The sequence below is a fragment of the Atractosteus spatula genome, chromosome 13 (assembly GCF_055471065.1).
Source record: "Atractosteus spatula isolate fAtrSpa1 chromosome 13, fAtrSpa1.hap1, whole genome shotgun sequence".
Lineage (NCBI taxonomy): Eukaryota > Metazoa > Chordata > Actinopteri > Semionotiformes > Lepisosteidae > Atractosteus > Atractosteus spatula.
The window spans coordinates 28786145-28812959 of NC_142718.1; the positions used below are offsets into that span (position 1 = coordinate 28786145).

Genomic DNA, 26815 nt, shown 5'->3' on the forward strand with positions numbered 1-26815 from the left:
TTTCTTTAGAAGCTGTCAAGTAGGGTTTTACACTGAAAGAATTTAAGGTTTGTCTTAAGACGTCTCAGATACTGGCATTTATTTCAGGATTCTTGTCAAGTCATGACCCGATTATCTTTCATTTTACCCTAGCAAGCGTTAGAGGCATCAGTTCAAAGCATTAGTTTCCTTGTCCTTTATTGCAGATTCCTGGCAATCAGTTTCATGTTCTTATAAACAAAGATTATTGTGGGTTTACATGTTTATATGGTAGGTGTGTATATAGAAACGCATATACCCACATATGTTACATGTGGTATATGTGCTGTTAATTTAATTACATTTGTTATGTGTTATGAATAATTTTACCATTATAAACATGTTCTGCACGTTAAGTTTGAAGTAATTAGAATTCTGCATCAGATCACTGAACACATACATTTTTGAATCTGTGGAACTGACCTCTTCTTTTTATCTGCATGCTCTGTTAAATTGTTTAAAAAACACAATACAGGTATGATCAGGTGATTGCCTATATTCTAGGTGCTGGTCCAGGGAACTCCACTGAAATATTTTTGTACAAATAATCCCAAGAGATGTTTCCCTTGCTAGCTGTGTGCTTGCAAAGTAGATTTTGGTCAACGGTCTTACTCAGCAGGGTTTTCTGTTCCTTTGGAAAGACTTGGTGATCCTCAGAAAAGTGAAGCACAGTCATCTATAAACGCTTTATTGAAAGACTTTCACAAGTCCTTTTCTCTGAATTCCAATATGCAGTGATGCCTGGATGGAAGGCATAGCCCTGCTGTACAACAGCAACTATCAATTTACCAATACTCCTGACTACCATTAAAGCCCTTCCTAGCTTATCCAACGTGAAAACTTTGAATTATCGCTGGCAAGGTATGAACTGCAATAGACAGGCGTATGTACAGGTTCATTTCCTTTTCCTTGCAGTTAAGAGATGGTTTAAAACCAGGTTCATTAGTTATTCACATTGTAGCAAATGTACCTTTAGACATTCACTACTAAATTATTGGACTTACCAGCCAGATATATAAAGCGAAGTACAGCACAGTGCTGATAGAGCATTGTTCATTGCTTCACCCTCCTTATTGCTCAAGAATGTGCCCAACCTGCTTGACTGACTTAAAGGTAATGATTGGTTAAGTCCTTGTTTCCCGGCCTAGAATCCAGTCTCACTGTTAGGAGCATATAGGTTGCACATTGTATTGTAATAGTATAAGAATGACAAAACAGTAAGAAATAGTAGCCTACCTAGAGGAACTCGAAATAGATGGCACAAATTTAAAAAATCCAAAATACAAATCACCATTTAACGTTATATAAATTTTGCGTAGTAGTGTGTTTTTGCTACAGCTGAAGATTCCATTATATATGTTTTTTGCGCCACTCCATCATAATGTAGAAGTATTCATGTATACTAAACAAATACATTTAACATTTTTTACTTTATTCTTTTTTTGGTGTTTCTTCAATTATTGGATGCCACCTTTTTGATTATGTTTTAAAATTAAGTTTTGCGCTAAATGGTATTAGTGACATGTAGTAAGTATATTTAGTTAGATTTTTTTAAATACAATAATTTGTCAGGGTGGCGTATGTTTAAATAAACAATAATTGTGAGCCACAACTTGAATGGCACATTGAATATGAACTTTCTGTGTTGTTTTAGATAGTTACCATCTACATTTAGTTGGCTAAAATGCGTCTTCCTTTGGTGCACACTAATCACTGAGACAGTAATAAAAAATACTGTCATGTCCATCCCTTTTGAATTGTCACATACAAATCAACAACAAAATAAAAAACATCAGTTGTCACCAGCCTACTGGAACATAAGAACATAAGATGGGTTACAAATGAAAGCACCATTTGGCCCATCTGGCCTGTTTGGTAGCTAGTAATGTAGTATGGGCAGCAGCATCAAGTACACACATGTCAACAATGAATTAGCTTTTAAATTATTACGGTGTGAGTATTGCTTCATTTTTAAAAGTTGCATGAATATTTTATGCCGTTTATCTGGATTACCTCCAATAGGATTTTAAATCAAATAAAGTAATTGTAAGTGACGTGCGTCAAGTATGAAAATTACCACTGAAGGTTTGAACATTTTCTTCTAAAATGCATTCACATCTTTGAATGTCCTGATTAAGAATTGAACCTCAAAAGCATTCACGTTTTACAGTCATACATTTAACATTTGGGGTAACTGTTTATTTTTTTTCTTAAACATTTTTATAATAATTCTGACTTTTATATTAAAGGGTTTGATTAACAATTGTTAATATCTGTAATAACGGCACTAAACGATAATATTCATGTAGAGGCCTAGAAATAATGTTTATTCTTCACTGTTACTTCTGCTTTTTATGCTTTATATTTATATATAATAATATTATATATATTACTCTCTTGATTCTATAACAATGGAAGCCACATTGCAGGTTGGGTGTGTGTCTCTTGTTTGTTTTGCTGCACATTATCGATAACACCTTGTGTTGTTCTATCAGGGATAATATGCAAAATATCAATAGCCAAAAAGTAAAATAATAAAATAATGCTGGAAAGGTGCTTAAAATATATCCAGTGTTTTGATTAGAAGTGCAGTGATAGAAGTTATTTACTCATGCAGCACTTAAACATGGAACTCTGAGTAGGACAGAAGTGGAAACATTCGTATTCAGCTGTTACAGATTCTTTTCATTTTCTGCAGATTTTATGATTTGGTGGATATGAACTTAGAATCCACTTCTGAGAATTGAACCACATCTAAGGATGAAATTGATTCATGTCTGTCCTGGCTTGTGTAGGCACAGTTTGATGATTACTGGTGTGACAGAGCAGTGATATCTTACACATGCTTGTAACACCCTCGTGTACTACTTACATTATTCAATGTGAATATAGAAAATGCACAAAATTGACATTTTTGAAACTCTTGTATGACCACAAGAAAGGAAAGTAGTTAACTTTTTCATTATTGTAATGAACCCTACTGTAGTAATAACTGCCCTGTATCAATTTGAGGAAATATAACATTCTATGATATAACACGATCAATAAATACGATTTTACAAATCAATAAATTGTTACACACTATGTAGTTCAGATGTCTGTCTTATGAGAAGTGATTCCACTAACATGAAAGTAGTTATACTGTGGTTAATACCACACATTTGCTTTTCCTGCACCTTGATGAATTTGGTTCTTTATTGATTGTACATTATTCTTTGTCAGCTGATATATGCTCCATCATTGTATCATTGCGCTTACATTTATGCTATTAGCTTTAAATGAGCAGTGATTCTGAGCTCTGTTAAAATCATTTCAGATCAGAGTTTGTGAAAAGTCAAATATCAGTCTTCTAATAAAAGAATGTGGAAAATCTAATTAGTTTACTTAAACAATAATATTATATACATGTATATGGGGCAACATAGTCATTTTACAAACGTTTGTGGATCTGCCTTTTAGAATTTATGGGAAGAAGCATCCTTCTAGAGGGGTGGCGGAATTAAAAAATAAAATTTCTAAACTTAAATTGTTTAGTTTGACTTCCCATGTTCTATATATATATAATTGTTAGAACTCTGGCAAAACATAAATCAGATCAAAATATGTTTTGCAATTATTGATTACAATAAGAGAGATAAATAACTTATCCTCACTTATTTATTTTTAATGCAAAATCCTGACTATATATATAAAAATTGGTGCTGCTTAGCAGTCCAGACAGGTTCTTCCGGTGCTAGGGACATTTAGCTCATTTTAAATCTCTAGCAACTTCTGTTTTGAGGGTATCTTGTTGACCTTTTGCAACCCAGCTGGCTTTTAATTTTTGGAGAATTATCTGTTTAATACAATGGCAATCATTAGTGGTAACATAACTCTTAACATGTGAACCCATGTACTAACTACTGTATGTGTAATACCATTCACTGTGTCAGTGCAGTTTAACAATTTAATGTTCAAAGAGATAGTGTCATTGTAATCGTCTACCATCGACAGAGCCGACACAGCAGTGCTGTTTGCCTGCTATTCCATCTAAAGGCTTTGGTTTCCACTACAATGAGCAATGAATGCTGAGCAGCCATCTGACAGATAGGGAAACAGCTCATTGATATCAGGTTGCATTTATCACGATTTAAGAGACTGTGGCGATGTTCAGTGTAAATAGTTTTGTGCCACAGTTGGTTTTACTTTTAAAAAAGATATTAACCACAGGTAGCAAAAGTAAAAAAGAAAAAAAACATTTTTGATTTTGGAGTGTAACCATAATTGAACTAAAAATGCTTCCTTTCTCAGTGCTATGAATTCTTTGTCAGTACATACAGAAAAAATGTGTTTGTTCTAGGGAATATTGTAGAAGTGGTATAATAATTTGCTTTAGCTCAACAGTAATGTGTAAATGCATGATTGTGTTATATTATGTCTATAGCAAAAATAGTTCACGTCTCTTTTAAGGTAGGTAATTTCTGTTTTACATTTGTGAGTATTTTAACTAAAACACTTCTGCTTGAACTCAAGCTGCAGCCTTTTGGTTCTGTCACAAAGTTTGAGGAAACTGTACTTACATTTTTTTCCTCTTCTTGCCTACTTTCACTTTTGTAGATTTTTTTCATTTTCTTATTTTTTATTTTTCTGTGTTTACCCAACATTTTACTTACGCAGAAGACGACAAAGCCATAAAGTTTGGAAATGATAATTTGTGCAATGAAGGTCATCCTCAGGCTCCATCTCGGTGTGACCTCATCTTTGGTAATGACCTTTAAATTGTAATTTTGGATTATATATGAAAGTCTTTGTTGGAAGCATCTAGTAGATGATGCTTCCTGAAATGAGACACTTGAAAATTATTATTGCAAGCAATATAAGATAATGGACAGTCATTATTCACCTTGCTGTCTGTGCTCATTTATATTGCCTACTCTTGAAATATGATGCATCTACTGTACTTACCAGGCACTTAATAACAGAAAGCACTATGTTTGTAATGATTTATAATTACCACAATAAAATGTGCAATGTAGACATAATGTCTTGGTTGTTCACTCAATAATTATCTCATTTTATTTATACAGATGGATAGTTGTGGATGGGGTGAAAGGCTTCCTTTGGTCTATTAGTGGAAGCTTTCGTGGGTGCACTAAAACTCTTAATCTAGACTCTAGAACAATGATTTTTTTTAGGAAAGTTTTGTGTTGTGTGAAAAAAAAACAATAGGATAACATTACACTGGGTAATACTCAAAGGAAAATTGGCATTTAAGTCCATAGTGTGCATTACTGAAAAAAAAAAACCAAGGGCAACAGTATATTTTGTTAAGTATTTAAATACCATTAATTCATTATTATTTTCATTAATAATCCAATGGAAATATTGTTACTGAATGTACTGATGCTTGTAGGGATTAAACTGTTGCTTGATTGAGATATTACATTGGTTTCTATATAAAAATGGGTAACTAAAAGCACATTATTGCATTTCATCTAAAGTTCAATGGTTTTAGAGTGTGTCAGGGTTTGAAATTGGAGAATTTATTTTAAAAATGGCAATTGCCTATTTATGCCCACCCAATTAGGAATGATAAATTGTGTGTCTTTCACATATTAAAGAACAAGGAAGTGTAGACAGACTCTCCTGATGGTGATGATAATTATTAATAATATAATAGCCCCACTCAAAATGCCTTTACAGGTAATGGGGGACTCCCCTCCACTACCACCAATGTATAGCCCCCACCTGGATGATGCCAAAATGTGCCAGTACACTCACCACCCATTAGATATCACTGGGGAGAACAGAGTGATGAAGTCAGTTTGTAGTTGGATTATAGGCCAAGACTGGTAAAGGCCAGGGGAAATTTTGCCTGGACACTGGGGTAACACCCCTATGGGAGGTTACAGGGATCACCGTGACGCTGAGAGCTGACAGAGCCCTTAGCAGCACTTAGCCAGTTGGGGAATGGCCCAAGCTTTAATCCGTGACCATAGAGCCCAGTGTGTGCTCAGATGAGCACCTTTACTTGTTGGGCCACTTGAGAGGCCTGGTACTTAATTTTAACAAACCCATTGATCTAGTTTACAGATGTGAGTGTGTTCACTCAAACACTTTCTTTGGTGTCTTACCTTCCTTGAATAATGAAAATTAATCATCCTAATAGTGTTAATGAAACTAAGGAGTTGACTCACATCCTTGTCAAAAAGAATTAGTCTTGAAGACAGAAGCATTATTGGTCATCGAAAAAGTTGACCTTAAAGAGCAGAAAATTTGTTTGTTAATATTTATATGTTTGGAAAACCTTTCCTCGAGAAAACATTCTGTATTTAACCGTTTCCTAAGGGGATTCTGTGGGAGGTGTTGCACATCGAGAGGAAGGAAAAAGGAACATTGTATCATACAAGGATACAGCTGCTTTGAAATACATAATAGGTGTTTACTAGATTGAAATGATTATACCTCTGTCACAGCAGGCTGCATGCACAGTGTCTTTTCTGAGAATAGCATCATGAATATTATTGTGATTAGGAAATGCAGTCTTGTCAGAGAAAATTGACTGGCTGACTGATGGGTTGACTATATTAAAGATAACTACAGTGTGTACATGTACTTATTTCTCCTTTACATTTACATTATAGTAGTCCAGATGTTTTTTATATGTAAGCAATGTTTTTATAATTAACTTCTAGGCAGTGGAGATACAACTGACAAGTTAACCCAATGTTTTTGGAGGGGCAGATACAAAAGCAATAAAGTATATGCAGATGGAATTGGCTTCTTCAGATGACTAAAATCTAATACAAAAAAGAAAAATAAGCTTTGCCACTTATGCACCCTGTTTTCTTCAATGCTTAATTTAATCATGTTTCTTTGCTGTAAAATTTTGTGTGTTTATCGAATTGTAAAATACAATGACTGGCAACCAGATGTGATTCTTGTCACCACAGTATCCGTCACGATTTCTCTCATTCATATGGTGTGCACTACTGCCCTAACAATACTTCTAGTAATTTAGATGTCTTTTGCACTTAATGACAAGTTTGTGTAGGTCAATAGTTTACCAGTGTGAAGTGTGCTTATCCTTAGGGTCTGCAGATGAAACCATACATGAGAATGACCAGTAGATTTTTTTATTGACAAGAGTCGCTAAATATTAAATCGGATGGACTGACAATCCTGATTTAAAAAGGTTTGAAATACTGTTAGTGTCCAAAATATGGATTCAATTCAGTCCTCTAAAATATACATATGCATATGTTTGTATTTATAAAATAAGTGGATCAAAAAGGCTTGTATTCTTTGCTTTCTGCTCGGATGAAACTGAAAAATGCCCTACAGCACTACAACTGGGCATGTCTGTGATATTCTGAACTAAATATTTTTTACATTTCTTATTGTAGCAAGTTTTTAAAGCTTATATTTGTTCTAATTTGTTGGTTGTACACTTGTGATTTTTGTTTTACTTGTGCTTTGATGTTTTTACCACTTAAGAAAAGTAAATAAAATTAAATTTATAAATGATGGTCAACCACTTATAGCATATGGTGAATATGTGGAACATAATTGTTTTTTCAAGACGGACTTCAATAAAAGGCTTGTTGTTGTTTCCTTTCTGTGAATTTCAGCATTCGTAAGATAATCTAGTCATGCAGTGCGTCTAGCATCACCTTCTTAATTTACTGTAATGCAGGGGGTTACATATCAGAGAAGGCTGTTTGACTCATCTCACTCATTTTGATGTTTTTAGCTTAATGATTCAGGAACCCCAACTAGATCATTTTTATATACTCCCAGTATCCCACATCTCCCACATTACCTGTCATTTTAAGATGAACACACAAAGATTTAATGTATTCAAAAGCCTCCTTGTCTCTTTTTGGAATTTAGGGGTTTCACTTGTGCACCCCTATGCTGAGCTCCATGCTGATGTTTAAGGAAAAAAATAATTTATTTGGTCTTTAGTGATCATTTTTAGTCTGTCCTTTTGAGCAATAGCTTTCAGTTCAGGTAACAATTGAGTTGGTCCCCTCTTGGACACACCCTTCTTTTGTAATATGGACATCAGAACTGCACACTGTATTTTAGATATGATTGTACTAGTGTATTGTAATGTTTTAGCGTGACCTCCCATGACATATTGCTTGCACATCTGTGTGCCTTGTGTATATTGCTTTTCATATTTCAGCTTGCGCTATAAAGTTGACTTTTTTTCTTTATAATCTTATTTTTGTACACTTTGCTATTATACTGTATGTTTGGTGATATTTGGAGAAAAAAAAACTTAACAATTGTTTTGCAGATTAAAATATCTAGGGCTCTTTTCTCAAATTCTATAGATTACATGTGCAATGTTTTTTTTTTCTTTTTTGTCTCACCATAATCACAACAATGCAATTATATGTGTGGTATGTGAGACATGTAGTGTGATATGGAGAAATGGATGACAGCTAAATTAACCACCACTTTTTCATCATTTGTTTGTAAAAAGGTGACAGTACAGTAAATGAACCTTTTTGTAGATACCTTCATTCTAAACCCTGTTTAGAAATCTGACACTGAGGTATTAGGTAATTTCAAATAAGCTATTTATTTTCAGGGACAAAGTTCTAGTTTCTTAAATGTTGTGGTTGTCAGAAAGCTTTCTGCAGTTCAATAACAGTTTTTATTTTTGCAAAATTCATTAGTATCTAATGAATTATTGTTATTCCATTGAAACTCTATAGGTTTGATGCAGTAAGCATGTCTCATTGTCTTCACAGCTATGTTCTAAATGTTTTCTGTCAGATCATTTTATTTTACATAGTTGTTTGAGTTGAGAATTTACTGCTTTCAGAGATTACAAAATACTTGACATATCTATTGTTCTATTGAACATTTTGAGGTATCTTTAAAAAAAAAATCAATCTTGATATGCCTAAACCTACAATTATGCTTGCTTTTTTCATTTATTATGGCTGATTTGCCAAAGTTACTGTGAAGATGATTTGGAATGCCATTAAAGCTTAAATGCTTGCAGTCAGTGCTTAAAACATTTTTTTTCCTGCTCCTCTTCTCTAAGCCAGCTGACAGTGGGTGAATTTAAATTGCATACTTCAAAGTGAGGGCTTATTTTAGTTATTGTTTTGTTGTATTTTTTAAGGCTGTAGAAGAGAAAGATAATATATTGCAAGATACGTTTGCATTGTAACAGATGTATGTTGGAAGTACGATTTTGAGTCCAGCTGTTTTCTTACTCCTAGTAAAACTCACAACAATCTGGAGTGTCGAAGGCAGGACTACATCCTGCACACAGTGACAGTCCATTGCAGGGCACATTCACTCTATTTAGAGTCACCATGTAAAAAAGGCAGCATGATGTGGGACACTGGAAGAAAACTGGAGTACCCACAAACAACACACAAACCTGGTAAAGGCATGCAGACTCCACACAGCAGGTGCTCCTGTCTGGAATTGAACTCAGCCGGGTTAACGGTCATTCCAGTGTACCCACTCGTGACTTTGAGTATCTTGGAAAAAATCTTAAGGTGTTTTTCTTCTTTTCTGTAGCTCAGAGACTGCCTTTTTACATTTACATGACCCTTAAGAAGCATTCTAATGCATGGTAATTTAATAACTCTAAGAATTTTTGTAATTCTTTATGTAGTAGTTTATTTTTCTTAAACTGTGTATCATTTTGATATACTGTTCTGAGGAATAAAATGGCAAAAACTACTTGGGAAGAATTGTTCAGAATGTGTATATTGTAAAGGCTCATTGACTTAGTGTCCACTCACATCTGCATTTGACTGGTTGTTTTGTCAGGCCCATCTTGAAACACACGCCTGTATTATAAACTCACTTGATGTGCTCATACCTTCTCATCGTATCCGCCACAGACCAAGAAACAAAGAGCAAAGTGTCGACAGACATAAAGTTTAAGGGTTAGGGTACCGTTTCCAATTTCTGTAGCTTGATGAATTCAGTACCTGCTTTTTTGTTTTGTTTTTCTTGTGCTTCAAAACGCCAGATCCACAGAAGATGCCATTGTGTCCAAAAGCATGTGGTCTTTTATTTATCTTTCCTAATCAAATTCAGAGGTAATGTTGCAACAAAATCTTTTTTGCTGCATTTTGTTTGGCCAGATGACAACATGTTGTAACAGTACAACAGTGTGTACAACAGTATTTACAACATGTAAATACTCCCACATTTACGCCAGTTTTATCAGTGTGCTTTAAATGTTTATGTGATGATTAAAACTTTGTTGGATTTTTCATATTTGAAAAGAAATCTAGGAGATTTCAGAAGGAGAGTGCATTAAAAATCATACATTTTTGTTATAGACATTGCTTTAGCACCTTTATTGTTTACTGCTTCATGTAGGCATTTATTATCTTCTTGGTTACCTAAGGCTATTTTCAGGTACTGTATATCCATCTAAAACCCAGCTCTTAAAGATTAATCGTCAAGATTTAATTGTTGATCTTGTAAAAATTCTGAATTTATAAGGCAGTATCTGCAAAGGTAGTAAAAATATAAATATGAACAATAGCTATTTTCAAGCTCTCTTTTAGAGCTTCATAGAGCCTGTCCTGGTTATGGAAGACCAGTTCACATACAGGTATGTATAGAAACCTATGTACAGTATGCATACAAGTATATATGTCTATGGAATAAAAATATGGGTGCAAGCAAGGGTATATTCTATACAAAAGAAATTCTTTGTTCATGCATTAGACCTCACACATTAGTAGAGCTGAAAAGAGAAAAGACATTGACAGAGGCACACTGTGTTTGACTAAATTCGAGGTTAAATGGTGCTGCCTGGCCTTTAAGACTCATTTGGATGACTGCTGTATAGATTTCCGAATGGAGTTCATGTGGTTCTAACTTAATATTTAGCATGTTATGTTTTTTGTAGTACAACATGACCACTTTATTTTCAATTATAATGCTTAACAGTAAATGTTTAATAATATATATATAATATAAACTAGAATGTTTCATATTTAAAGCTTCCACTATGTGTATGCCCCACTTTTTGTATCATTTTGTCAAACATTTTTGTGGTATGATTTTTTTTTTCTATGGCAAATGCTTTTTTAATTGATAAAGCCGCGTTCACAAATATAAGAAACAAACATATAATGCAGATTGATTTTGTAGGAATTGTAAGGTCAGCTAATGAAAATCCCAACACTATAATCAGTAATTCTAAAATACATATACCACTTTTTTGGAAAAAGAAAAAAAAATGGCTTGGGTATGAATCCTGTGATAATAGAAAATCCTTTCAAACCAAGTTCTGCAGCTAAATTATTATATTACTAAATGCAGCAGTCTGTTCGGTGGTAGAAACACTTCCATATTATAATCATGCTGAAGATTGACTGTTAAGAGCTCATTACAGTTATTTTTCTAAAGAGTGGTTTATTAAACACAGTTACCTAATAAGCATCTTTGGTGGAGCAAATTGCTGAAAACAGTAATGAGTCTGATTAGAGCACATTTCAATTACGACAGCTCAACTTGCCAAAAAAAAAAGGCATTTCTTTGCCTTGATGCTTGGGAATCCTGCTAGAAGGCATTGCACACAAAAAAACCACAGCCACCTCTGTGCTTCCTTTCAGCAGCACAGTAATGAATAGAGAATTGTGCAAGCAGCAGTCCAATTTACGCACTGGGAAATTGGATGGACAGAGCGGAGGCACAGTCATGTTTGCTTAAAAACAGCAAAGGCTACCAAGATTAATAGTTCCCAAAAAGGTCAGCTCTCTGTTTCTCTTGCTTCTTTGGCGATGATTGCAGTAACAGAAATTAAATGAAATTCAAATTAATACAGTGCTCTTGATAGTGAACTGTTGAGTTGTTATAGTTTTAAGATCTACATATTTCACTGTCACAATTTACATAGTGTTAAGAGCTTTTTGGGGGGAGGGTTGATGCATCACAGATCACACATTTTGACATTAAAACAGGAAACTTTCTGAAAAAAATTAAATATGTAAGATAGCACAAACCTGATAAAACAGGTGTCTCACCATGTTCTCTGTAATTAGATATAATATTTAATTAAACTTTTTAATTTGCATCTTTATCATGTTCGGATGATACGTATGATTGTGTGAACTAATAGATGCACTGTCAATTTTCTTAATGTTTCTTTACAAGACTCACGTTATTTGCACACATTACAGTTAAATGCACTGTAGACGTCATTGAAAGATCTGAATATGAAGCAGCCGTCTGCTAATAGATAGATTTGCTATTATAAGAGCCAATTAAAAAAGGCTAATCTAATTTAAAAAGCAATAAATAGATGTGGGTTATAATGAAATAGCTTTATTTTATTGTTTTCCTAATAGGAGTTGCTGATATGACATGACAGCTAATATTGTACTTAAATAAGCTCTGCTACTTTGCTTCTGCAGCTATTCTTTTCATTTCATTTTTTTTAAATGCTGCTTGACATCTTTATATTGGACAGGTGTAATGACTAAAACATTGTGGTGGAAGTAGCATCAGTAAAAGCCCATTCTAATGTATGCTTTTGATGTGAGAATAACTAAGAATGTCAATGACAGTGCTTTTGCAAATCTTGTTGCTTAAAATTTAAACCTGTGACGGCTGAATTAACCGTCTTCATCATGTTGTGCCGTCTGTAATGGTGCTTTTTTGTTTCTTACGAGGAGAGCGTTAAGGTTAAGTAGCATGCATGAATTGAAATATTATTAATCAGAACTACATGGCTGTGGTTTTAATTTTCTTAAAGAACTATAAAGCAAAAGACAATTGTTTCTATTATTATTTGCATTATCATAAACTGTAGTTAGTGAAAGTGATACATATCTTTTAAAAGCTGAAATCTTATGTTCCAATTTCAATAACATTAGCAGTCAGTTCAATTTATTATATAAAATAGATCTGATTATTCTTTAAATTGCTTGATGTTTTGGTATTGCGTACAAAGCTTGACCAGTAGACACTGTTAAATTGTACAAAGATCTCCATTTGTCTGTCCCTCTTTGTTTGTAATCAGTGGAATTTGAGCTAATGCCCTAGAGCCATTGAGAAAATATTTCACTAATGGGAAAACTCGCTAATTACACAAGTCGTAGTTAAAAAGAAGCTCAACTTTTTTTCATGAATAAAAACAATTCATTTATCAACATTATATGTGTAAGTTAATGATGTTTACATTTTACAATTCTGTGCACCTTATTGTTACAAATTTCTCTTGGGGTATTTTGAGGTATATGTTAATACAATGTCTTTTGCCCTCCATAGGCTAAGACGCAGCACGCTTCATTTCGGACTCTGGCTTTTTTTAAAAAAGGCTGACTTGCTGCTGACTGGTGCAGAGGGAGGTGACAGCTTCTCTGAATGCATTTTTTTTTCCTTCTGCCCCAACCCCCACTTGTATCCTGGCTTCTCCTTCTCTTTGTCTCTTTCTCTCCCTCCCTCTCTCTCTTTCTCCCTGCCAACATGCCTCAGTTTTTTTTTTCCTGCTGAAAGCTGAACTTTGCTCCCATGAGCAAGACCAACACAACATGAGGAGTTAGTTTGTGGATTCTTTTACACAAGGAGAGAAGCAGTTTAGGCAGATGATAGACCACATTTCGCTGCTGGAGGGAGTAACCAGGGATTTTTTTAGCTTTAAAATAAGTTCTCGCTAGCAGCCTCTTGTATATGTATTTCAGAGGGCGGTTGCACTTATTCATTTAGTTACACAAAGATGTGTGTGCATTATTTAAGTCAAAGTTATGATCAGCATTTACACAAAGCAGAGCAACCTAAGCGTTTATTACTGTATACAGTACACCCACCTGGACTTGATCATCTTCCATAGTTTTTTTATCACCTGTGAAATGGTAAAAATGAAGTGTCCCATCTTGTTCTTAGCTACATGGAGAAGCATGCTTCTCTGGAGCTACAGCCCAGTCCACAGCTGAGTGATTTTTGAGTCACTCATGCTTTATTTTAATTTTTTTCTTCTGTTTCCATTTCATTAAGCATTTGATGTTCAGGGATCTGAACTGTACCTGTTAAAGTACACTTAGCCAGAAGCGCCTCTGTGATTGTTGAAAGTGGCACTTTATGCAGATGAGATGGAATAAAAAAAAAAGTAATTTGCCTCAAATGTATTGTAATTTGCAGACGTGAGATGTGAAAGTGTGATTTAAAAGGAATCATCATTTGGCAGTGTTTAAATTAAATAATTAGGATGTATTAGTCCAGAGCTGTGTGCTTCTTGGAGTCACCTTTAACCATGTTGGTGCCAATTTCTTTAAGAAGTACAGTATAAAGACATTCTTTGTCTTTGTGTTAAATATAAAAAATCTTCCCATTTCTTCAGTAATACAGAAATTAGGTTGTAAGTAGTGAAACTTAAATATTCCCATTTTAAATGTTTTCCAGTTACTTAAGTGTTTCAGTTCTTGTTTATTGTACCACTATAAATAGGATTTACAGATTTAAATAGTCTTATTATTTAATGCTATATTGAGACATTATTTTTTTTTCTTTCATTAAAGGGCTCCTATCATATTCAATTACAAGGATAGTAGTTCCTTATAACACAATTGGTAAATTTCCATCTTAATAATAATCATGAATCAATGAAAGATAAATGAAAAGCTTTAATCCTTGAATCTGATTTAAGTGTTTTGAGTGATAATGTTAATATTCATTTTTGGTTTTACAATTTTAAATTCTATTTGTTTGGCACTTGATTTTAATATGTAGATTTATAGCCCTTTTGACAGTATTTTTATGCCAAGAACCACATTTGAAATTTCTTTTTTGTGTTGAATTTACTTCGCTAGCTCCCAAGTGGTTGTTAAAAGTATTTTGTCTCTCTTTTATTTTATGATTTTTGTTTTTCCCCATTTTTGAATTTCTCAGCTACTTTCTTAGAGATAGCTGTTAATGCTGTTTCCAGATACATATAGACTTTGTTTTAAATATCCGGTAAATAGTAGTGACTCTATTCACCCTCAGTTCATGTTCTCATTTTTTTGCTTTCACCTAAATAATGAGGGTGGTTGTTGCAGTTAGCAGGTTTGCAGTATGTAAGTGTTACAAAGACCATGCGCACAGAATTCTGCCTCTCGCATTATGGAAAGAAACTTCTAAATGTGTGTAACAAATGATCAAGTTCTGGATTGCCTACAGAGGCTGCAAAGCGATATTACCAACAGTTAAGAGAAGCTAATTATATGAGAAGGAAGAGATTTTTTTACCATGTTTAGATTGTTAAAAAGTGAATTCTGCCATATTGATCTGACAGCTGATTTGATCTAATTACTTTTATGCCTCGGATCCATTGTCAGATGCATTTTAAAGAAGTAAAGAACAGCATTGCAGCAGAGACAATGTTGTTCAGAGGCTCCCTTCTTGTGAAATGTTTTATTTCAACATCAAAACTGTGATTTTTGTTCTTTCTTTTTCTTTTAGGCAATAAACCTACCTGTCAGAACCACTAATAGAAAGTCTGTCATTTGTTTTCAGGAGCTTATTTCCAGTATTATTAATTGATAAACTTTTTTTTGTGGCTGGTATATTTATAGCTATGTTTTGCTCTTTGTCTTAGGCATTTCTTAATCATTAGCTTGGAAGCCTGACAGGAGTGCCAGCCCTAGCTTGATTTTCTTTGACTAAAACCTTGTAAATTAACACAATTAGCGCAGCATCATCCTGCTAATTAGCTTCCAGTGTCTGGTGCAGCAGTTTTGCAAGCGGCGGGGAGGGTGTCAGATGGGAATCGACATGCCGCTCTGTTACCAAACAAACAGTATGTTGCATTTGTGTAACTTAGGAAGCCTGTGGCAGCCACGTTTGATTCCTTGACTGGACTATAAGATGCTAAAGGGGGGAGGGGGCGGGGGTTGGGGGGTATAGCAGTAATAAAGCAGACATCCTGTGTCACAGATGCCTCATTTCATCTGGGTTTCCTCTTATCACACAATCTATGCCAGAGGGCGCTGGACTGTTTGTGAAAAATCACTTTTGGTAATATGATAGAGATTAAATGTGCCTGTTGATACAGCTGCACCATTGTCAGTAAAGTGTGCACCATGAACAAGTAAGAGGTGGAAAGATATAAAGCTTAAGCTTACATGGACTCTGGTTGTGTACTTGTGGCTTAAAGAAAAAATAACATTGTCATCATTTTACACCCTGTTATTGTACCGAATACGACTTTAATAATCGCACGCTGAGCTAAAAATGACAGCATATGTAACTACCGGTATTTGTAGGAGTAGTTTGGGATTAAAAAGGATTGTGCCTTTTGTACCCTGGAGGCTAAAATAAAAAGAAGAAGAGAAAAAAACCACGGAAAGACAAGTGACGCTTGTTTCTCAGAGCCTCCGCAACAGGACTAGCAGGCAGAAAGGAGCCCGTTGTAATTCATGCCGAGTTGTAGGTTTTGTGTGATGAAAGCGACAGAGCGCTGCCTGGGAGATTGCTTTGCTGCACTCCACGAAGCAGATTTGAAACTGTCTTGGACCGCTTTAGATGAGAGTTGGATTATAGAGTGACCTGCAATGTCTGTGTCATATTGTTCTGTGCAGGGTGCATTATACTGTGCTAACTAGGTGTTGGGCTCCAAATCAGAGAGGTATCCTAGATGTGATCTGTCAGCTGTGTCTCATATTTATTATATGGGGGTGGGGTGGGGGAGAAGCAGGGTCGGAGGAGTAAAACTAAAACCGTCATGGTGAGGGGCAGAGGAAAAGGGCAGAAGCCTTTTTTCCCTTGTATTTGTACATTGATGTACCCCTGTTGTGTATATGCGATTCCAATATTTTTAATACTGTACATTATAGCAATGCTGATTAGCTTGGAACCGTCCTTGATTTTTGTCTTGTTTCCACATTGTAATTCTTCATTGAAATTAAATTAAACTGTCTTTCTTGAAATTTCAGGCTTAAAGATGCAGTGGACCCCAGAGCATGCACAGTGGGCAGAACAGCACTTTGACATCACCTCAACCACCCGCTCTCCAGCACACAAAGCAGAGGCATACAGGGGCCACTTACAACGTACCTATCAATATGCCTGGGCCAATGATGATATTTCTGCACTGACTGCCTCAAACCTGTTGAAAAAATATGCAGAGAAGTACTCTGGAATTTTAGAAGGTCCAAGCGAAAGGGCACTCCTAAGTTCCTACTCCGATGCCCCAGGTCTTTTGAATGGAAGGAAGACTGAAAGTGAAGGCTGGCAGCCTTCTGAAGGAGTTTATCCTATGAACTGCGTTCCAGACGTTATTTCTGCAAGCAAAGCTGGAGTGACAACTACCCTACCTCCAGCAGATGTCTCTGCCAGCATTGGCAGCTCTCCTGGGGTGGCCAGCAATTTGACGGAGCCCAGCTATTCCAACAGCAATTGTGGAAGTCACACAGTAGCCAGTCTTCACTCGGGACTCCCGTCTCAGGAATACGCCACAGGTTACAACGGCTCTTACCTGCATTCAAGTTACAGTGGCCAGTCAGCCCCTGCCCTTCCTTCACCTCATCCATCTCCTTTGCACAGCTCTGGGCTTTTGCAGCCACCCCCCCCACCCCCTCCCCCTACTTTAGTGCCAGGCTACAATTCTGGGTCTCCCAACCTCTCAACCTACAATTACCCCTCAGCTGGTTACCCTCCGCAGACTGCTGTTGCCCCTGGATATAGCCCTGGGGGGGCACCTCCTCCTTCGGCTTATTTGCCATCGGGTATCCCTGCCCCCACACCCCTCCCTCCTTCTACTGTACCGGGCTACAGCTATCAGTCCCATAACCTTGCACCACTTGCACCCACACCTCTGAACAGCAGTTCAGCCAATTCTCTAAAAAGAAAAGCTTTCTATATGACTGGGCAAGGAGAAATGGACTCCAGTTATGGAAATTTTAACTACAGCCAACAGCGCTCGACTCAAAGCCCTATGTATAGAATGCCAGACAACAGCATTTCAAACACAAGCAGAGGGAATGGCTTTGACAGAAATGCTGAGACGTCATCTTTAGCATTTAAGCCTACAAAACAGCTGATGTCCTCAGATCAGCAAAGAAAATTTAGCAGTCAGTCTAGCAGGGCTCTAACCCCTCCATCCTATAGTTCTGCAAAAAGCTCCTTGGGAGGCTCACGATCAAGTGAATCATTTGGGAAATTCACTTCTCCTGTAATGAGTGAGCATAGCGATGAGCACAGACAGCATCTTTCCCACCCAATGCCAGGATCGGGAATTAGTACAGCTACCTCATCCACCCGTCCTGCAGAAGAACAGCTGAAGAACACCGACCCACACCTCGTTGAACTTGTGACCAATGAGATCATCAACCAGGGACCTCCAGTGGACTGGAATGACATTGCTGGTCTTGAACTGGCCAAAGCTACAATAAAAGAGGAGGTTTTATGGCCTATGCTGAGGCCAGATGTTTTCAGTGGACTCACTGCATTACCTCGCAGCATTCTATTATTTGGACCTCAGGGAACAGGCAGAATGTTATTGGGTAGATGCATAGCTAGTCAGCTGGGGGCTGCTTTTTTTCGGATCAGCGGCTCTGCCCTAGTCACAAAGTGGCTAGGAGAAGGAGAGAAGATTGTTCACGCCTCTTTTCTTGTAGCACGATGTCGTCAGCCTTCTGTCATTTTCATCAGTGAGATTGACATGCTACTTTCATCTCAGTTGAGTGAGGAAAGCCCAGTAAACAGAATTAAAACGGAGCTTCTCATGCAGCTGGACAATGTTCTAACTTCTGCCGAGGACCAAATTGTGGTCATCTGTTCCACAAGTAAACCTGAGGAAATAGATGAATCTGTGAGAAGATACTTCATGAAGCGACTTCTTATCCCATTACCGGACAGCACAGCAAGGCACCAGATAATCATTCAGCTGCTCTCACAGCACAACTATTGCCTCAACGACAAAGAGGTTGCACTGCTGGTTCAGCGAACAGAGGGCTTCTCTGGACTTGACGTTGCTCGGTTATGTCAAGAAGCAGTGGTTGGGCCTCTCCATGCCATGCAGGGCACTGACCTTTCAGCCATTATGCCTAGCCAGTTGAGGCCAGTCACTTACCAAGACTTTGAAAATGTTTTTTGCAAAATTCAGCCTAGTATATCACAGAAAGAACTTGACACATACACTGAATGGAACAAAATGTTTGGTTGTAGCCAATGAAACAAAATCAAGAAAATCCGGGAGAACAAACCTGTTGAAGAGGGATTTAAAAAAAAAACTCTCTTGCAGTAGTGATACACCTGGAAGAAAGGAAGTACAGACAACAGTGACCTTAGCATCTAAAAGCATCAGAATAGACTTGAAGGTGGTGTACTTTAAACAAGAGCTGGTAGCCTACAAGAAACAAATTCAGATGGCTTATTTTGATGCTACATACTGCTGAAGCCAGGCATCACTTACGAAGGTGCAAGTGGGTTGACTTCAAGAGGACACAAACCCTGTGTGTTTATATCATTCTGCTGTTCTTGAGATTTAGTTGCTATCAAGTGCCTGAAGTGGTGCTTTATTTTTTTGTTTGCCTCACAATCTACATTGGTGGCATGTGCTAATATAAAGAGCTTTAACTTCAAACATTATGGGACTAAAAAAGAGAGATAAGCTGTTGTAATAGGAGACAGTCAATTTTTGCCATTATGAGAGCAACAGTATTCCTCAATCATATCTGTTCTGCAGTATCACCTGGGAACAGACAAATTTAGGGTATTGGTAAATTGGACCTTAATTTCTATAGTTGATTTCTTTTGATGTTCTGTCTGCAAAAACTCAGGAAAGTGATTGTGACATGTACAGTACCTCAAAAGAATGTGTTGAAAGCACTATGTACTGTGTACTGCTGAGAGTTCTAGGCTAGGCTTCTATTTTACTTTATCTAAATGTATGTTTACCTCAACAGCTGAAAAAAAATGGCAAGGAGATGACTATGAATGTATCCAGATGTATTCTGGAGTGATGGGACAGAATCAATAATATGAGATTTGCAAGTGTTAAGTGAAGAATTTATTAAAATAATTTTTGAGATGGGAAGAATAGAAGCCCACATTTTTATTTAACTTCATATTATGTAACTGTGCATAACTTGTTTGATGACTGCCTTCATCCACAGTACATGGGGAAGTGCATATTTGAAAGAGTAAAGTATAGGGGAGAAAAATGAAGTACTGCAACCAAACGTAAAACATGAAAAAATAACAGATTTACTGTGTTAGCACATGTTTTAATATCAGAAGCTACTAGTGTAGCCCCTAGGTCACTTTGTTACACATGCGCAGTGAGAGGATTTGAGGTCAGACATCTGCAAAACTGAGAGACGCATTCAGCAGCAAGTTAATACTTACCGAAAATGTATATTGTGGGTAAAAAGAATAAAAAGTTCTCCAAAAATAGAAAAAGTGCAGTTTTAAGGTATGTGATCCCATTCTGCTGCTGTCGCTCATCATATGTGTAATGATGCCTAAGGATGATGTATGCCCTGCTTTCTGTTCTACCTCAGTTTATTACAGTTCTCTCTGAAAGCAGAATATTTGAGGATTGCTAGATGTCAAAAGCTCTTTGGTATGCTAACTTGCAGAACCCTTCTTTTTAAAGCTGCATTTTAACAATAAGAGAGTCATGGCACACTTTTACTCTCATTTATTGCCACTTACATATATATTTCACAGGCACACATTTGGCTAATCTTCCTTCAAGAAAGACTATTAGCTGGCATGTGTGGCATTTTCCTCACTTCTTTCATAGAGCCTTTCTTTTTATCTTTTAATGCTTTACATGCAGCTCTTTTCATTACCATTGATGGACGTTTGGTAATGTCGCTGAACAGAAATATTGCAGGCCATAGAAGTCACACAGTCAGCAACTGCATGAGAACTAAAGCCTTGCTTTTGAATGTATTTTTGTTTTATTTTTTGTTGAAACAGTATGAAAACTGTTGCTAAGCACTAGTATTGTGGTATGGTAGTGCCACAAAATACTGAAAGTTTAAAGAACAGTATATAATTAGGTGCACTGAGAGAGTTTTTTTTCCAGACTTAAAGTTAGGTCTTTTCCTTAATGTTTTCATTGCCTTCATTTTGATCAGTCAGTTAATAGAGATGTCGTGGTGTCACAAAATAATTATGTAACATCATTCTGATAAAAAAATATGACCAGCTACTTAATGTTGACATGCAGAAAATATTTGGTATTAAAACGGGAAATGGACAGCTTTAGACTAATTTAAGGTAAACTTTTTTTTACCTTTTGTTACTGTGACATCTCTGTTACCTTAATGTCCTGTCTCCAATAACTGTTGTTGCAATGTGATGACCCATATGCTGGTATTCAGTTAGCCTTTAAGCTTCATTGAGTTCATTTGAGACTGATGTGCTTTATAATCAGAACATATTACTAAATTCATATGAGAGACAAAGGAAGTACGAGACATGATGGTATTTTAGACCCTTTAACATTATAACAGTCTTGACACAAAACTGGACACCATGAGTGCATTGAATACTTTGTTTTCTTACTCTTTCATGAAAAGGCTATTAAAACATTGACTTCATCACCTTGCTTAGAAAATACCCCGCAGTTAGTTGTCAGCTAATGAACAATTAACTAAATGCAACATAAAATCTGCGGTTTATCTGATATTAATTTCTATTTTAATTATCCTCTTAGCCATCTGGAAATCAAGTAAACCTTCTGTTGCAATATGAATAGTCTCTTGCTCACAGATTTTTTTTGTTATAAAATAAACCAGGATAGGCTCTGGTTCCCCCCAACCCTGTATTGGATAAAGTAGTTAGAAAATGGATTGATGGATAAAATAATCCCTTTATGCTGAGCGCAAATTGCAAATATATATATATATAGGTGATTATCTAGTTTTTCTTTGTCTGAAACTTTCATTGTGTAAATGTAAAAGCTAACAACTCAAATGATCAATGGAATGGGGTGACAGTTTACATAATGACTGTTTAGTCTTCTCTCAGTTCACCTTAAATTTGGAGGGATGTGTCACATGCTGTTTGTCTATTGAGCATGCCTACTTCTTCAAAGCCACTTAAGACAAAATACCCATTCTAGCAAACAAAGAATGTATCCTGCATTAGCAAGATCGATAGCTTGGACTAAAATCCCCATGGATTTTTAAGGATAGTAACTCAAGATCTTAACATTGTCAAAAAAGATGCAGTATTCAAGTAGTAGATCATGTAACTGTTGGAAAGATATGTACTGTATGTTGCAGACAGCACAGGGTCAGCATTGCCACAGAGCTGTGAGAGACTGATTCGGTTTCTAGAATATGAAATATTTATTTAAAAAACTTCTGAAGTACACCAAGGTTGTAAGCACATCCATTCCTTCCCATATCGTAGACACAACAAAATCACTTGAATTTATTTTAAAATCTTTTTTTTTGTATAAAACTGCTAAGGATGGTTTTATTATGTTTATGTATCTGTTTTATAGTCAAGCATTGTTCTTTATAACCATTTCTACCTCATTGCTACATATTGTACATGTAGTATTTATTTTATGTCTTTTTTGAATGTCATGCATTTGTAAAAAAAAGAAAAAGAAAAAAATATAAAAAGGAAAAAAAAGAAAAAAGACTTGTCCTTGAACTCGAACAGTCTACCTCAGAAAGACTGTCTTTACACTGAACAGTATTAGCAACAGAAATGATAAGACACATTAGTGAAGTGTGGCAGTGTAGATAATGCACACTTACTTTGGATATTGACTGACTTCTAAATATACTCACAATGCTACATTTCTGAAAGAAAATTGTGGACTGTATAGGTCTTTTCCAAGGTCTCTCTTAATGCAAATTCAATTAAAAATACAATGCGTTGCTTTAATCTTTTGTGAATTGTAGTAGTGCGCGTGTGAATGTGTATGTGTGTGCACGTATATATAAATTTGTGCATGTGTGCATATATAAATGAGAGTATATATATAGATATAGATATCTATATATACAAAGCACATGCACAAACTTATACATAGTGTACATTTGTTATATATATTCAACATGCACCACATACATGTTTATATGTGTGTAAATATTGCCATACTTAAAGTCAACTTAAATGTATTTTCATGTATTCTGAGGTACAAAAGATCCATTAAAGATGTTTTCTTGAAACCTCATTCTGTGCATTTCTTTTGTATCTTAAATAAAACACTTTTCGAATTAGGTTTTCAAGCTTTATGGACACCTGTGGAGAAATTCCTGTTTTGTACACAATTTCCATTTAATACACGTTGAAGAATAGAAATGAAACTCTCCTCAGATAAATGTATGGAGATTCCAGCTTTCATGGTTGTTTTAAGCATAACATTTCAACATATAAAGCTTTAAATATTTAAGACTTACAATATTAACCTCATAAAAAGTTTAGGTGAGGCCCATAAAAACTAAATATATCTTAGTTGTGTAAGAAAGACCTATACAATGCACAATACAAACGGAAGTTTCTGTCTCTCCTATTTCTCTTTTTTATCTCCTTGGCTGTGTATTTGCAATTATGAAAATCATTTTTGTTGTACATTATTTTGCATTTGCTGAAACTAAATGTGTTATTATTGCACTCATTAAAAATGTAACAATCCATTTCTCTCTGAAAAAAATGACAAGCATCAAATGATGAAAGCTTAAATTATCCATCACTCGCATAATGAATTCACATAATTTGTGAGCATTATTAATGTAAATGAGACATTTCTGCTTAGGTTTTTTTTGATGGTATCATTATATGGTTGATCGTATGTGCGTAGGAAGCTGCTGTACAATTAACTTTGAGATCTGAAAAAGTTGCAATGCATTTTGTCCTCGTTGCAGTTTCATTTGTAATTTGTTGCATCTCATTTTCTTGGGTGTATGCACTGTAATGTTTTAAAAGGAAACCAGTGCTAACGTGTTTTCATTGGATATTTCTTTCAATGATGATTGTTACCACAGGGAATGAACATGGGTGGATTTTCAAAAATAAAAACCTACTATGAGCAGTAACCATTTAAAGAAATTGTGAAATATTGTTATTTTTATTACCAGTTTTATCTGTTACAATTTGTTGTATATGGCTATGCTACTAAAATGGAGGAAGTGAAGAACAAGCATACCTCAAATAAACATTCTGAATTTAAAACAAATCCATATTTTATGTATTTTTAAGATGTATGATCATTATGTACAGCTATATACGCTGACTTTGAAAAGGCGTGCTTTTTTTGTTGAGCATTTGTTAAACTTATAAATATAAAAAGAATGAAGTTAGGCTTTAAAGTAATTTTATTATCCTGTCTGTCAATCTGTCAGTCTAAAAATGAGGCATATACTCATTACTTGTAAACTCCCAAATGCTCTTGCAGTGTCTGCTTTAGGGTTCATTAAAATGCAATTAATTAATGATTTGCTGCTGAGTAGCTGGTGTCTACAGTGTCCCTTCTGCTGCATGACTCACAGTTGCCACGCCAACACTAAACTATACTGCTGCACAAAAGTAGTACAGCACTCAGGGCTAATGGAATTAATGAAATATTTTAAAACAGAGATATCAAACCAAATCACAGAACAGGTGAACACAAACATATCAAAGAATCATGATATGTTTGCAGCACAAGCCGTGACACACTGTGAAAATAAAAAAACATAAAAAAGTTACTATGACCTCCCTAGGCATTAACACTATTCTAATAGGCGAAGGTTGGTCCATTGCAGTTTTGTCCCGTTGATGTCATTGGTGAGTTGGTTTCCCCACCTTTTACTGGACTTGGCTGAGGAGACGAGGCTGGCCACAACAAAGCCTTGACTTTGTTTTCTTGGTTGTGCCATTGTAATCCACATGTCTCCGTTTATTGTCTTCCACCGGACCTGTCTAGGGCAAAATAGCATTAATCGGAGGATAGAACAGACCACTACTCTCTGCGCCACCTCAGGTGTTTTCTAGCTCAGACAAAGCTGCAAATTCTTATCTAAGCTGTCAACATTACCCCCAAATGGCCTGCAAGCACAAAGATGCTTTTCATGCAGACAACAAGCTATAGTCTTTTTGCTGATGCAAGAGTTATTTCTTCCTGGAATTCCTCATGCTGTAGCCACTGCAGTTTGCAAGTGATTATGCAGATAGACATGACAGTCCTGGAACAGCGTGGTGGCACTCTGCCTTCAAGAACATAGCCTGTCCCTCAAATATCCATTTTGCTATTTTCTCTGGATTGGTCTGCTGCAACCAGGCAATCTTCATTAAACAAATGTGGGCATGGTCATATCTGTTCACTGTTTTTGCATTAATTAAAATCTAGTATTTTGAATGACTGTTCACACAGACTTTTAATTAATATATTTTGTCACCTTTACCACGATTTTCAAACACTGAATACCTTAAATCTCTATGAAATCACAACTTGGTATTTTTTTTTTATCCCAAGGAACAATACTAGTCGGAATATCAATAAAGCTATCTGCTCATTATTTGCAGTATCGAGTGTAGTACCCAGTGTCGTATCGCTTATGTGCCCAGTGAGCTACTGATCCAAAATGAAAGCTATTTAATTGTCCACCAGTACGTCTTGCATACTCTTGCTTGTCTAAATCACTTTTCTGGTCTTTCATAACATTGCAAAAAAGAATTGATTATGGTTTTTACTAATTCAATGTGTAGATGATCAGGAGATGTAATTATAGATGGCACCAAATTACAATACCAACACTGTAAAATCTATTGTCTTTTTAAACCTGAAGATAAAAGTTGTAGAATAATATATTTTAGGTTTATGTGACAATATCAGTTCATACTGTGTACTCTGTGGTAATTTATATGATCTTGTAAACTACATAAATCATGACTGCTGTTGTCCTAGTAAAACTAGCAGAAAGGATCACCAACATTTCCTATTTTCAACATTCTATGTGCTTCTCAGTAATATAATTGACTGCACATGCTCTGCATCCTTGCATTGTATTCTAGTCTATGATCAATCCAAAACAGATACCGTAACTGTCGAGACCTTTTAAAAGTATTGCTTAAGTCTTCGACTGATAGCTATTGAAGGGTACATACAATTTGATGGGTGTTGTTTCAGTAACAAGATGTTAGTCTTGTTTTTTAAAAGATCCAGACAAGAAAGATGGTCTTGTTTTCAGCATTAATACAATTCTATTTTCAGGAAAATATATATTATGTTAAAAGTTTGAAGGTGGTCTACTATGGTAATTTAAAAAATTCAGCATTATTGCTTTACATTAAATAAAAGCTTTTCCTTAAAATTTCTATTTTATGGAGCATTGTAAATTATATATATTCTACCTATATTTAGGTATTATATGAAAAATGTGTAAAATGTTATGTATTGTAATAGTGTATGTTACTGTATGTACATTAGATATTTTGCACTTTATCAAAATGGAATTTTAAAATAAGAAAAAATTGGCTAGGCTATTTCCTTAAATGCAAATTAAGTGTAATTAGTTCAGCTTAATGAACCTGCTGCAGTTCACTCCATCACAATATTATTCTTCTCCAATTTTTCATATGACATTTGCAATCATAGCGTCCTACTAACACTGTATAATGCACAATAGTCCAAAGCCAAAATCAGAACACCCCACTCTTTGATATAAATTATGTAAATATATTCTCATTTTGTTAACATTAAAAACAACCATTCCAATTCCACACAAAACTGTTTTTACCTCACCACTCAGGATTTCCTCCATTGGTCATCACAGGTTTTACCAAAAGTGTTTCCCTTTGAGTTACATGGGGATTATATTTGAGCTCTGAAGTACCAAGGGAAGAATCTGCGTATCCAGTTATCGCTTCCTGGCAATTGTTGTTT

At 35.6% G+C, this 26815-nt stretch overlaps 1 protein-coding gene across 1 annotated transcript; it reads left to right on the top strand.

Annotated features, from left to right (window-relative positions):
• Positions 1–16918: 16918 nt before the first annotated feature.
• On the top strand, positions 16919–19150 carry fign (fidgetin). Its single transcript, XM_088930997.1, has one exon. It carries the CDS (start codon positions 16919–16921, stop codon positions 19148–19150), a length of 2232 nt encoding a protein of 743 aa, XP_088787123.1.
• Positions 19151–26815: the final 7665 nt, after the last annotated feature.

What these genes read in the sequence shown, in the direction of transcription:
- fign (XM_088930997.1), top strand. Translation starts at nt 16,919, where the DNA reads ATGCAGTGGACCCCAGAGCATGCACAGTGGGCAGAACAGCACTTTGAC.